The sequence below is a fragment of the Eubalaena glacialis genome, chromosome 9, assembly GCF_028564815.1.
Source record: "Eubalaena glacialis isolate mEubGla1 chromosome 9, mEubGla1.1.hap2.+ XY, whole genome shotgun sequence".
In the NCBI taxonomy this organism is placed as follows: Eukaryota; Metazoa; Chordata; class Mammalia; order Artiodactyla; family Balaenidae; genus Eubalaena; species Eubalaena glacialis.
The window spans coordinates 4612791-4626276 of NC_083724.1; the positions used below are offsets into that span (position 1 = coordinate 4612791).

Sequence of the window (13486 nt, forward strand, 5' to 3'; positions counted from 1 at the left end):
CATTGCTACTTTAAATTTGGCATCCTTGTAGGAGCTTAACTCTTTAGCGGAGTTTTTCCTTAGCGTGGTGTTTCTCAAATGCGGCTTATTTATCACCCATATAAGAATTATTCTGCGGTGCTTATTAAAATGCATATTCCTAAGCCCACAATTCAGTTCTGGAATGGGCCCAGGAAGTTAGATCCGAGGTAGTTTTGATACACGCTGAAACCTGAGAACTGCTACTTTAGCTTACCCAAAGACAAGCAAATAGAAAATAAGAATATATTTTAATGTGACTGCAAGTGACGTATACAATTGTTGGCCTGGGAGCTGAGGCATCTAAGTTCTGCTTTACTATGTGACCTTGGCAAAATTATTTATCCTTTTTGAGTATCCATATTCTCATTTGTAAAATAAGGATAATATCTGCTTACCTCACAGTTGCTGTGAGGATCAAAGCCACAAGTTAGTTTAATGTCACATTTACGGGCTTAGTGCTTTGAGTGAAGCAGATTTCGGCTCAAATTTCAGTTCTCCCTGGTTTTGCCTCCTGCTAGCTTTTTGACCGTAAGCAAATGGGGTTGATCTTTGTTCCTCTCCCTGTAAAATGGGGACAAAAGAACCAATCATACTGTAGTTATATAAGGAGTGTATTTGATGATGTTTGTGAAAGGTGTGCAGTGCCTGTCTAATAAATGGTAGCTGTCTTTACTTGGTTTTGAAAATATAGCTTTAGGGACCATAGTGGGGAGAAATGAATAATTGTAAATGTGTATAGTGACACTGGAGAATGAGCTGCTTTTTCTCTATAAAGATAAGGTGACTGCTCCACTGCCATAAAGGACTGAGTTTTTGAAGGTGCAGGGTTCCCCCGTTCATGCCTACTTCCCTGTAACTAGCAGCATTTGAGTGTGTGGTAGATGTCTGGGATGAGGAGCATACACTAAAAATAGACGAACCATCCCTGGTTCAAATGAGGTTTACGCACTTGTGACCTAACTGGCCATACTAACTTCTAGACTCTGATGGGGTTGTCAAGAAGAAGATAGCACGCTTTCAGTTCTTTTTCTGAAAATAGTTCATCTACTCTTTAGATCACTGATTTGAAACATAAACATAGTCTTAGCCAAAACCCAAGGTAGAATCAGAGTAGGAATAAAACTTAGATTTAGTCCCATTATTAAGTTGCTGTGATGATTCCAACTGGTATTGTTTTTTTTTTTTTTAGGTTTCTCTCTGTTGCATTCCCTAGAACTCCTCTTCGTAAATTTGGCAAGGACAGAATTATTTACACGCCCTAGCTTCTTTTATCAGCAAAGTTCTGGACAAACTTTTCACTGCTTCGAATATATGCTCAGTTTGTCTGGCAGGTAGTTTTTTGTGGGGGAAAAATGGGGCCATTTTGTTACACCATTCCTGTTCTTTTTTTCAGTCTGGTAGTGGCACCAATGAAGAGCCTTCAAAGTCTTTAACACACATCCTGGACCCAGCACAGCGCATTCGTGTAAGATAATGGCCCAACAAGCAAATATTGGGGAGCTCCTCTCCATGTTGGATTCCCCCATGCTGAGTGTGCGTGATGATGTAACAGCTGTCTTTAAAGAGAACCTCAATTCTGGTAAGCAGAATCGTACCCTGGTTAGCTTATCTGCTAATCAGACGAGATTGACCTAGAGGTGACTAGAATCCTGCTGATAAATTTTGGTTTTCATCTTCTAAAGAGAGTCTTTAAAACCACCGAGGAAAAGCATACATCGGTGGATTCATTCTACATGTGTTTCAGGCTTTTAGTTATGGAAATACTCAAATATACACACAAACATAGAAGTAAGAGTCACATAAATGAACCCCACATACCCAGCCTTTCCTGTTTCATCTTACCTCCCTGACTTCCCCCCACCCAGGTATTTTAAAGCAAATCCCAGGCATATCATTTCATCTGTAAATCACACGTGATTTTTAATATGAAACATGCTTAACCTCTCTTTTTATCAGAGAAATATAAATTTAAACGGTACCCTTTCCTGCTTGCCGGGTTGGCAGAAATGAAATATTGGTCATAGAAATGGGCACTGTTAGCAGGCCAATACATGGGCGCTCTGCCCTTTTGGAGCATCTGTCATCGACTTGAAACCATGTGCCATTTGGCTTACAGACTTACAAGAATCTGTATTTCATTATAGCCTTGAATGAAATGTAGTGGAAACTTGGGAAAACCTACGTACCCTTCAGCAGGTGAATGGTTAAATTAATTATATAGGGCCATGCAGTGGAGAACAAGGAGCTCAGGAAAGAGAACGAAGTAGGTCATAGATGCTGTCGTGGAAAGGTGTCTACAACACCTCGCTGAGTGGAAAAAACACACATACACAGACCATGGATATATGGACATGGGGCCTAGGTGTGTGTGATTGTACAAGTGTGAAAAGTTTTGAAAGGACATGAACCAAACCCAAGGGTGTTTGTCTCTGGAGAGTGGGTTGGGAGGCAGGTGGTGAGGAAGATGTTCACTTGTATTTTATGTACTTTCATATAACTTGAATTGTTATAACAATAGACATGAATTATTTTTGTAATTAAAAAAGCAATAAAAAAAGAAGTTAGGGGACTTCCCTGGTGGTCCAGTGGTTAAGAATCCACCTTCCAATGCAGGGGACGTGGGTTCGATCCCTGGTTGGGGAACTAAGATCCCACGTGCCTCGGGGCAGCTAAGCCCGTGCTCCGCAACTACTGAGCCTGCGTGCCACAACTAGAGAGCCCGTGCGCCACAATGAAAGGTCCCACATGCCGCAACTAAGACCCGATGCAGCCAAATACATAAATAAATTAATTAATATTAAAAAAAAAAAGAAGATAGTATTTCATGTGCTCTTACGGCTATTTAGGCAAATAAACTTGGTATTATCCTATTGTTAAACCTAAATTCATTTAAGGAAGCAGAAATACAACACTTCATATAACTTTGGGTAGCATGCAAAGAAACGTTTTCTGGATTTTGTGACAGGCAACTATTTGAGGTAAGTTTAGAATGTTAAAGGAAATAACTATTATAAACTGCCCTTTTCTTTCTTTAGACCGTGGTCCGATGCTTGTGAACACCTTGGTGGATTATTACCTGGAAACCAATTCTCAGCCTGTATTGCACATCCTGACTACCTTGCAAGAGCCACATGATAAGGTAACTGCTGGAACTAATGGTAGAGATTTGATACATTTTCTATGAGTGGTGTGACAGTGTCTGTGCAGCCCCAGTGCACAGTCTGTCCAGAGCTCACTCCTTCGACTTATACGTGCCATTGATGATACTGCCCCCAGATTATAACTACATATAAAAACAATTGTCAGGACCTATGTTTCCTGAAAAGTTTTCAAAATACAACATATTCAAGAGGCTTTTAAGGCTCTTGCTGCTTAAAGAAATCCTGTAATCCTAAACTATAATTGTATATAGTGACAGTTTGATCCATAAGGTACCCATCTTTAAACCCATGCTCTGAGTAGGATTTTCAGACTTTTGATCAATATGGCAGAATCTGTAAGTGTGGCAACTAATGGGGCTAATTGACTAGTGCTGTTTCACAGCACCAGGCACTTGGAAGACTCCTTCATGTTTTTGCTTTTATTTTTGTTGACGGTAAATAGCTAACAAAGCATTGCAATTGCAGATTTTGGTACGTCTTGAGTTTGTATGTGCTAGTGATTTACTTTACTGGGATTTGAAGGCCTTGCAATTGTCTGCCTTGCCTTTTACAGTACATCTTGGGTTTTTTTTTTTTTTTTTTTTACTCTGGGCTGAATTTTAACTTCTACTACTACCTGATTTATATCTGGGGCCAAATCCATGTAGGCTGGGCTATGGGAGCAATAAGTAACTGCTTCCAGCAGGATCCTGTGAAGCTTCAACAACCTACCACAGGCTTATTATAACATTGGTTATTATAAGAAGTGGCCTATATGTATTTCAAAAAGAGGGCCTATGAAGGAGTCCTCCTCCCCGCTTACAGACCTGTATTGTGGGATCCTCTTTCAGGAGTTGCAAACTGGCTTCCCGCTCTCAGACCAAATGCAACAGTGTGTTGTTTGCTAGCATGGTTTTAAAAAATCTTGAATTTGATCTCTACCTGCATGAGCCTTTCTTTACGTCAAAGGGAAGACTTGAGAGACTGGGCTATATCACTGCTGCCTCTCCTTGTGTGAACTTCATACATTCATATATGCGTGTCCCTTGGTTCCCTTGATTTTTCCCAGCTTTACTGAGATATATTTCTCTTGTTCTTGTGCATTTTCAGCACCTCTTGGACAAAATGAATGAATACATGGGCAAAGCCGCCTCTCGGTTATCCACCCTCTCGTTACTGGGCCACGTTGTGAGGCTGCAGCCGTCTTGGAAGCATAAGCTCTCTCAAGCACCTCTTTTGCCTTCTTTACTAAAATGTCTCAAGGTACAGTGTTTGTAAGGATTTGAACGAAATAGCTTTGTGAATATAATTTCTGAAATTCTGAGTACCTTAAAGCAAGCAAGCTAGATTTTAACTTTGAGAGTTTGAAAACTTCTGGGCATTTGGTTTTTCTCGAATGTAACGTAGTCCAAAATTGGTACTTAGTAAGCTCTCAGTGCATCACTGTGACGATTGCAATATGTTTGGTCCAAGCAAATGTGGTAACATTTTGATCAGATTGGTTGACATTATGCTGTTCCAGCCCTCTTTGATTTCATCATTGTCTAGCCTTTCCTCAGTTGAAAACATACTGGTTTGTCTTGGGCGAACCCCCATTTCTAAGTTCTCTTTTAGCTAATAGAAAAATGGCTGAAAGGCTCTTTCAGCTATTTAGGAGCATGTTCTGGTTGCAGCTGAGTTGCATTCTACTTTTTTGCACTAACCTTAGTGTGTTTTTCTACAGAGGGAGCCAAAACCTGAGTAGAACTTTGTGCTTTTGGTTTTGACCATGGCTTGCTGAAATACTCAGCGTTATTTGCTTAGTCTGTTTTAGTTCCTGGACTTGTTTCCTATCTAAAAAATAAGGAAATGTGGTTAATATGAACTACCTGTACCTCACAGAGATATGACATGAAAATATCCAGTATTGTTTGTTCCGGAATGGCAGTGCCTTTGGAGTCATCTGACACAGCACCATGCAAATTGATTTTTGTCTCTGCCAACAAGGGTAACTGTTTTAATCTCCCTAGAGGTGGATCTCAAGGAGTCACATTGGTAGGGTATCATAAAAATGTGCATTTAATGTTCAGCAAAAGCAGGAACAGTTTTAAGAATTTTTTTAAGTGAATGGATAGACGAGACTATAATCCGATTTTGAGGCACACTGTTTAGTTCAGATTGCAAAATACTTACCTTTTCCAAAAAGATAAGCCTTGAAAATTACTTACGGACTGTTATTCAAACCTTCAGTAAGAATGTTTTGTTAACCAAAATTCGGGTTAGTCCTTTTTACCCGAACTCATTATAGATTCTTGATTCTCCTACCAGTATTGTATGCTCTTCCTACTAGATATCCGCCATAACAAATGGCTTGGTGCTTGACGTAAAAACTAAATATATTTAAAACTTTATTTCCAGACTCGTAGATTCCTTTTTTAGTAGGAATAATGAATGTCTTAGCCTGCATGGTAGTCTTTTGATTAATATCTTGTTTCTTCAATCTGAATTCCAGTTACTTGGCAAACATTCATAATTTAATTATGGATCATGTGAGCTGCTGTAGCTAGTCTGAGTTGATTCATTATTCATTGGTTATTAAGTGTCTTCAATTAGTCTAAATTTATATGACTTGATATTTAAACTGTAGACATGGTCAGAGGTCACCATATCTTCTTTTATTTGCTGGTCTCTAAATATTGCTGTGACGGTGAGCCATTAAGTAGACTTGTTAGTGCTATACTAATTTCTTATTAAATTATACTTCCGTTGTAATCCTTTGAAAATAGTGAATGACTTGTCAATGTATAAGGTTCTTTTTAATTGACTTTAAAAAAGTAAGTATTTTATGATTTGCTTGAATGAACAAGAATAGCAACATTCTTTCGTTCTGTTAAAAAGCAGCTTCTTGTGCTTCCCTCCAGGGGCTATAAATAGCACATCCTAAGTCTCTGGGCTTGGGTGTCCCCAAGCCCCGTTTAAGCCCCTACCCCGGATGAGTTTGGTGCATCAGCGTGGTCCCTGCAGACTCAGCATGGTCGCGCTGGTCCCCAGTGGCTTTTGGTTGTGTGTGTTTCAGTGTTGTGCCCCCACCCTTAGGGGTAGGAGGATAAGTCTGTGCTGGGCGTCTAGCCTGTGACGCCTTGGTGTTAGAACCTCCAAGTGTGCGGATTCTAATGCTGCACCTGACAGGTGTTTCTTCTTTCTTGACCTTCCCGCCTGCAGATGGACACCGATGTCATTGTCCTCACAACAGGGGTCTTAGTGTTGATAACCATGCTACCAATGATTCCACAGTCGGGGAAACAGCACCTTCATGATTTCTTTGATATTTTTGGCCGTCTTTCGTCATGGTGCCTGAAGAAACCAGGTAAAGATCTCCTTCTATACCTGTCATGCCCCACCAAGTGAGTGCTTTCATGATTGATTAACAGGTCATGTGCTGGAAGGGAAGGACATGTAGAATTCTAAAGCTGAAATGGCTGGTTGTCACCAGCCAGATGAGGAAATACCTCAGGTACGTCCACCAGAGGTACAAATAAGAAGCATGACTGTTGGGACTTCACTGGTGGTCCAGTGGTTAAGACGCCATGCTTCCAGTGCAAGGGGTGCAGGTTCGACCCCTGGTCAGGGAACAAAGATCCCACATGCCGTGTGGCACGGCCAACAAATTAAATTAAAAAAAAGAAGCAGCGCGACTGTTGAGGTACCTTCCTTATTTTGTTGGCTTAAAAGGATTAGTTGTCAGAGAAACTGAGTGGTAGGTACAACTTCCTGATTTTCAATAAACTGATAAACAACTTCAATTTGTGTCATAGCAGTATAGGACTAAGCTTGTGGGACATCTTTGTCTTCCTCTGCTGGTCTGTAGTGACAGAACACAAGCTTCTGGTTCAGAGAACTTGTCCATTGTAAATGTGGAAGGAGGAGAGAGAATGCAGCACGTCCTGATTAGTGTTCTCGTTTCCAGTACAGTGGGGCTTTGTTTCCATATTGACAGGTAGTACGGCTCTATCAAAATGATTCAGAAGCTATATAAACACGGGAAATTTGGAATCTTTTGGTCATCCCAGCATGAGATATTCGTGTTGAAAGAATGAAATGTGTAAGCCCTGGGAAATGGAATACTCTGGCTTCCTGTGCAGGATTAAGTGACAAGCCTGAGGCGCATATGATGCCGGCTTGTCTCGTAGGCTTTTCCTGGGGAGAAAGAAATGGCCTGTCCATTAATTTCGAGGAGCTTTATGTATACTGTGGACTTGGGGTTTTCCATAGGGTCTAGGTAAGGCTAGATGAATTAAATTTTCTATTTCTCCCACTCTTAGCTCTTTAAGCTAATTTCTGGATGGTAGTTTTTCACGCTATAGTTACAAATCTGCATAGCTAAGACTACAAACTGATTTTAAAACGTTCTCACGCATTCGTTCCACAAATATATGAACGCCTCTTACGCATCAAGCCCAGTGCGAGGCACTAATGAGGGTACAGAGGTGAGTGAGTCAGTGCTGTTCTCAAGAGACGCGTACTGAGTAGGGCCGTGGAGAAGTATGATTACAGATTTCAGAGAGTACCGTTGTAAAGGTGGTTCAGTATTATGAGAATGTCTAGGGTCCTATTTTAGGGGTGACTGGAGAGGAGGGCAGAGATGAGATCAGTGTGAGCCTTTATGGGTCACTCTAAGTAGATGGGAGTTTATCCAGAGGCCATGGGAGCCACTGATGGATTTCAAACAGTGGTGTCCGGTGTGTTCAGATTTGGATTTTAGAAAACCGCTCTTACTTACTTACCATCTTTGGAGCGAGGTGGGAGCACACGTACGCGGAGAGTCATGCTGGCAGCACTGTGCTCGTGTCTGTTTCACACACATCAGTCTTGTGTCCAGCTTGGTGACTCCTTTCAATGGTTTTCTTTTTTTTTTTAATTTTTATTTATTTATTTATTTATTTTTTATGGCTGTGTTGGGTCTTCGTTTCTGTGCGAGGGCTTTCTCCAGTTGCGGCGAGCGGGGGCCACTCTTCATCGCGGTGCGCGGGCCTCTCACTATCGCGGCCTCTCTTGTTGCGGAGCACAGGCTCCAGACGCGCAGGCTCAGTAGTTGTTGCTCACGGGCCCAGCCGCTCCGCGGCATGTGGGATCTTCCCAGACCAGGGCTCGAACCCGTGTCCCCTGCATTGGCAGGCAGATTCTCAACCACTGCGCCACCAGGGAAGCCCCAATGGTTTTCTTTTTTAGGCCACGTAACGGAAATCTATCTCGTCCACCTCCACGCCAGCGTTTACGCTCTCTTCCATCGCCTGTATGGGATGTACCCTTGCAACTTTGTCTCCTTCCTACGTTCTCACTACAGTATGAAGGAGAACCTGGAGACTTTTGAAGAGGTGGTCAAGGTAAGTAGCAAAAACTCATTTATTAGCTACTTAGCATACTGTGTAAATAGGCTGCATTTATAATTTTTGTATTAAATGATAGGGAAATTTTGAGAAGAAATTCAGCCTTCTCCCTGTGCTGCCCACTGCCCCCAGCCCTGGTAACCACTGATCTATTTTTTGCCTTTATAGGACTTGCCTGTCCTGAACATTTCATTTATATGGCATCATATAATATGTGGTCTTTTGTTAACGGCTTCTTTCACTTAGCATAATGTTTCGGGATTCATCCACGTTGTGGCATGTATCAGTAGTTCATTCCTTTTTATTGTCAAATAATATTTCATTGTGTAGAAATACCACAGAAGTTAAGCCTTTTATAACTTGTCAACCCAAACTCTTCTAGCCAATGATGGAGCATGTGCGAATTCACCCAGAATTAGTGACTGGATCCAAGGACCATGAACTGGACCCTCGAAGGTATAGAAACTGAACTAGTGACAGAATTTTATAGGCTCACTTAAGAAATTGAAAATGTGACCTTGGAGATGTCCCTTTTGAGGTGGTGTTGGGGAAGCATGTTCTTCTATTTATGGAATCATTCCACTTTAAAGGACTCGTACAGTAAAAAAAACTTTGTATGCGTGAGTCTAGAGCATATCCCTCACAGGCAGGATGGAGGAGGTGCAGTGCAGCACCCGCACCGCAGAACCCCGGAAAGGCTCGCGGCTCAGTGCGACTGTGCAGGGCAGGCGCTGAGGGCTGTGGGTGGAACCAAGTGCACTGTGGAGAGTCTGGACGTCGAGTGGCCGGACTCCCCAGGTCCCTTTCTCTGTCCTGCTTAGCCAGGCGACTGCCATCCTCCACGGGGCTTAGCAGAAGTGCCCAGGTTCATTCTCTGGGGAAGTGGAACCTGCAAGGCTCCTGATTTGAGGACGCCAAGCATGATGGAGGGTGGAGCTGAGTCATGACTGGAAAGGAGGGACCAGGGTGAAATCCTACACACTGAGCTGTGAGAGGCTCAGCCCCTCCCCTCCGCTTCTCTCTGGCTGGCTGCCAGCCTCCTGCTCCCTAGGCTGGGGATTGAAGCCTTCTGGGGGACAAGGGGTCCACGGGTATTGACATTGGAGGATCTCCCACTGGGAAAGGTGGCTCACTGCCTGATCCCCCTTCAGCAAATTTCACTTCTCTACGAGCCCTCGTTCTGCCACACGAACCTCAGGTTAAAGCAACTTGCTGTGAGATACATGTAGAGAAACATAGCAAATGTGTAAGAAAAGTTTAGTAGTAACGCATGGATACTTGTGTAGCTGCCACTTGGCTGAAAAAAATGGGACATTAACCTCCACAGTTGCAGCCATCTTTCTCCCTGTTCCATGTCTCACCTCAGAGGCACCTACTATTCTTGCTTTTATTTTAATCATTCTCTTTCTTTTCTTTATAGTGTGACCACATGTTTGTTTCATTTTGAAAAGCTAATTAGGAAGCAAAGTCTGGCCTTGGAAAAGGCCGTCTTGTCATCATGAGGTGAAGGTTCCCAGGAGGCGAGAGGAGAAACTGAGTGTCTGAGTCTTGGTTGGGCGTCCCCTTCCTTGAGAGTTTACAGGAGTCCCTTCCAGGGAAGTCGGTGGGCAAGGTCATGAACAAGTCCTGGGAAACATAAGCCTTCCCCTAGTCAGGGCATCTGGCGAGGTCAGATAGTGAGGGCCAGGGGCTGGATGTGCTGCTGAAATATGGCAGAGGGAGGGGACTGCTCTGTTTGTGCTCCTGAACTCACTGTGGCTGCTTCCAGGAATAGGTCAGAGCAGAATCATTCTGTGGGATGAAATGAATGTCCTCAGCTGATCCTGGCAGAGAAGGGAGAGTAGGAACTTCATTAGTGCATAACAAGACAAGCTCAGTACCAACAAGTTATCGTCACCTAGACACTCCCTCAGAAAGAGGGTATGGTGGCAGCAGAAACCTTAGAGATGGCCTGCAGCACGCTTGTCTTTTGGCATGTCTGTTCTGATCTGACCAGGTTGTCTTCTGTGCCTCGTACACAGCTATCATCTTGTTCTCCTGGGGGTTCTCTGTGCCTCTCTCCTGTGCAGGTTCTCCCATTTCCTGTATCTCATGCCTTCTTTTTTGGGTCACTCTTATTTTCATGGACTATATCTTCTAGTAGCTTTTAGAGAAAGGATGTCATTTTCTGTGTGGGTATAGATTTCTAGATTGGGAGTCATTCTCATTCAGCAATTTGAAGGCATTATTCCATTGCTGCCTTGCCTCCAATGCTGCTGTTGAAATCAAAAGACATTTTGATTTCTGATCATCTGTGTTTACTGTCTTCTGTTTGTTCTTATAATATTCTGAAATTTCCTAGTGATGTCCCTTGATATGAATGTGTTCTCATTGTCCAATCTGGAAGCTCCTATCTTTAAATTCTAGGAAATTTTCTTTAATTATTTGTGCTTGATTTCTTTTCCTTGACTGTCTCCGTCTTTCTTTCTGGAACTCTTAGTATTCTGCTTGGGACTTCCTGGAGCAGTTCTCTCCTTTTCTTTGCTCTCCTCTTCTCTTTAGGAAATCTTCCTAAAGATTTCCTTGCCTATAGCTCTTAATCTTTCTATTATAGTTCATTTCTGCCACGTTTTCAATACCTAAGAGCTCTTTTTAGTTCTCTGAATGCTCCTTTTTTACAGTAGCCTGTTTTTATTTCATGGATGCAGTCTCTCATGTCTTTGATAAGATTGATAGGTGTTTTTTAAGGTTTTCTTTTCCCTACATAATCTGTTTCCTTTAAACTGCTCTTTTGTTGTTCTTTTTAAAAATTTGAGGCTTTCTGCAAAGACTGGTTTATATCTGGGTGAGGAGACTAAAAAGCTCTGCTCACAGGGATGGGGCTTGTTGACTTTGAGCTTCCTTGTAGGTCTATCTGAGCATCTGTTGGAGATGCTGATGTCAGTATTTGTTTCCATTTGAGCTGGTCGGACTTTTTCGGGAAAGGGTCTTCTGATGTCTAGTCTGGCAAGGATTTGGCTACTCCTAGAGGGAAGAGGTTGCTTGGTGGGGAGAGGTTAGTGGTCTTGGCATTCAGAATGTACATGCTCACTTAATCCTCTTGTTTGAATAGTACTCGTGCCCTCAACCATTTCTGGAGTACCTCAATCCCGATACTCTCTGTTTAACCTCCTCAGAGAATAATCTGGATTTCTGGTGAGAAAAGTGGGAGTGTAGAGTCAGGGACAGAGTCTCAGGGCTCTAACTGCTCCTCAGTAGATTTTACCCTGTCTTGCTGATTTTAGCTGCCCTCACCTACCTGTCACTCATCTCCAGAAGTACAGGTGTACAGAAGTACTCGACGTATACAAATTCTTTAGCTTTTTAAGGGTTCCTCAGTATAAATGAGGTTGACTTTTAGCTTTGAAACATTGGCAGCTTAGGATTCTGCTTTCCTGGATTCACTGAGTCAGTCACCACTTGCCTATCTGCTTTCTAGTTTCAAAAACATGTGGTGCTGTTCTCTTTTTTCTCATTCTTCTCTTTCTTGTGGGTTTATATTTAAAAGGAAACAAAGGAATCTTTACTCTAGGCTTGGTGGGGTTTGGGGAGAGTCTACAATTGGATGTGTATGTCCAATCTACTGTGTTAACTCGGAAGCCTCCTGGATCAACTTACAGAGCCTCCTTCACCTTGGATAGATGGGTCATCTGGCCTTTGAAGGAAGTTCTAACACCAAAGATAAGAGACCAATGTAAAGAGAAGAAAAAGGAGCTAGAAACAATGATAATACAGAGAGCAGAAGAAAACATCTACAGTAGCTACAGAGAGGAAGCATTTGTGCATATATAAAGGTCAGGATGCCACAGAAGGGCACAGTCAGAGACTAAAGAAAGCACTGTTGAAAAATGAAAAATGATAGCCAAAATAAACATTACAGTAAAAGAATTGAAAGATACAGTTGAGAATATCTCAGAAAGCAGAATCAAAGGCTAGAGATGAGTAAAATGAAAGAAGAAATTTAAAATAATCAGTCCAGGAAGCCTAGTAAAGAAGAGTCTTTAAGGGGGAGGAGAAAACTTTGGTGGGGGAAGAAATTGTGAAAGAAATAACAGAAGAAAATTTCCAATACAAGTACAAATGATACAAGAAAATACAATAATACAAGAATTGAAGGACGTGAGTTTCTAGATTGAAGGTGCTTATCTAGTTCCCAGCACAGTCAATGAAAAAGAATGCTACTAAGCCTCAATATTGTGAAATTTCAGAACACCAGGGATAAATCTTAAAGAGAGAAAAAACCAAAACTATAAAGATCAGAAATCAGAATGAGGTTAGCTTCTGAAACACCTTCAAAATTGAGAGAAAAAAGGTTATCAGCTTAGAATTCTATACCCAGCCAAACTGCCTATCAAGTATGAGACATTTTTAGATATGCAAGGACTCAAATTTACCTCGCATATACCCTTCCTCAGTGAACCACTGGAGCATGTCTTCCACGAAAACGAGAGTAAAATCGAGGAAGACACAGAGTTCACAAAATGGGGGACCTGACTTAGGGTCTTGGTCAGGGGAAGTCTTGGTATAACACAGCAATGTTGAGAACAACCAGTGCGAGAGGGAGGGCTCCAGCAGGGAGCTCTTTAGGAGAGGGTGAATAATCCTGGTAGACTATTTGCATTTCATTATGAACAAATTATATTAGGCATTATTTCAGAACTGCTGGAGCCACATTAGGAAGGATTAGTAACAGACACATAGAAGACTGAGGAAAAGGAACAACAACATTCAAACTCCAGGAGAAACTAGATTGAGCAGCAAAGGAAATACTGTAGTATATTCTTTGGCTCAGCCATGAGTAGTGCTTATCTAGTCATTATAATGAATTGTTCAAAATCAATTTTGAAACAACCAAACAATGATATACTATTTTGAGAGCACTGGGGAGAAGGGAAAAGGATATACGGAAGTGACCTAAATCCTCACCTACCATAAGGACCT

The 13486-nt window shown here is 42.0% G+C and overlaps 1 protein-coding gene across 4 annotated transcripts in view; it reads left to right on the top strand.

Moving 5' to 3' along the window:
* Positions 1-13486, top strand: part of TSC1 (TSC complex subunit 1) — a 46511-nt gene that overhangs the window by 14364 nt on the left and 18661 nt on the right. For all 4 annotated transcript variants that reach the window (XM_061199707.1, XM_061199710.1, XM_061199708.1 and 1 more), the window contains 6 exons: positions 1415-1600; positions 3057-3160; positions 4272-4424; positions 6363-6507; positions 8370-8524; positions 8910-8983. In XM_061199707.1, the coding sequence (XP_061055690.1) occupies positions 1495-1600; positions 3057-3160; positions 4272-4424; positions 6363-6507; positions 8370-8524; positions 8910-8983 (737 nt within the window). In that variant the 5' untranslated portion in view covers positions 1415-1494. The remainder of the gene's footprint in view (positions 1-1414; positions 1601-3056; positions 3161-4271; positions 4425-6362; positions 6508-8369; positions 8525-8909; positions 8984-13486) is intronic.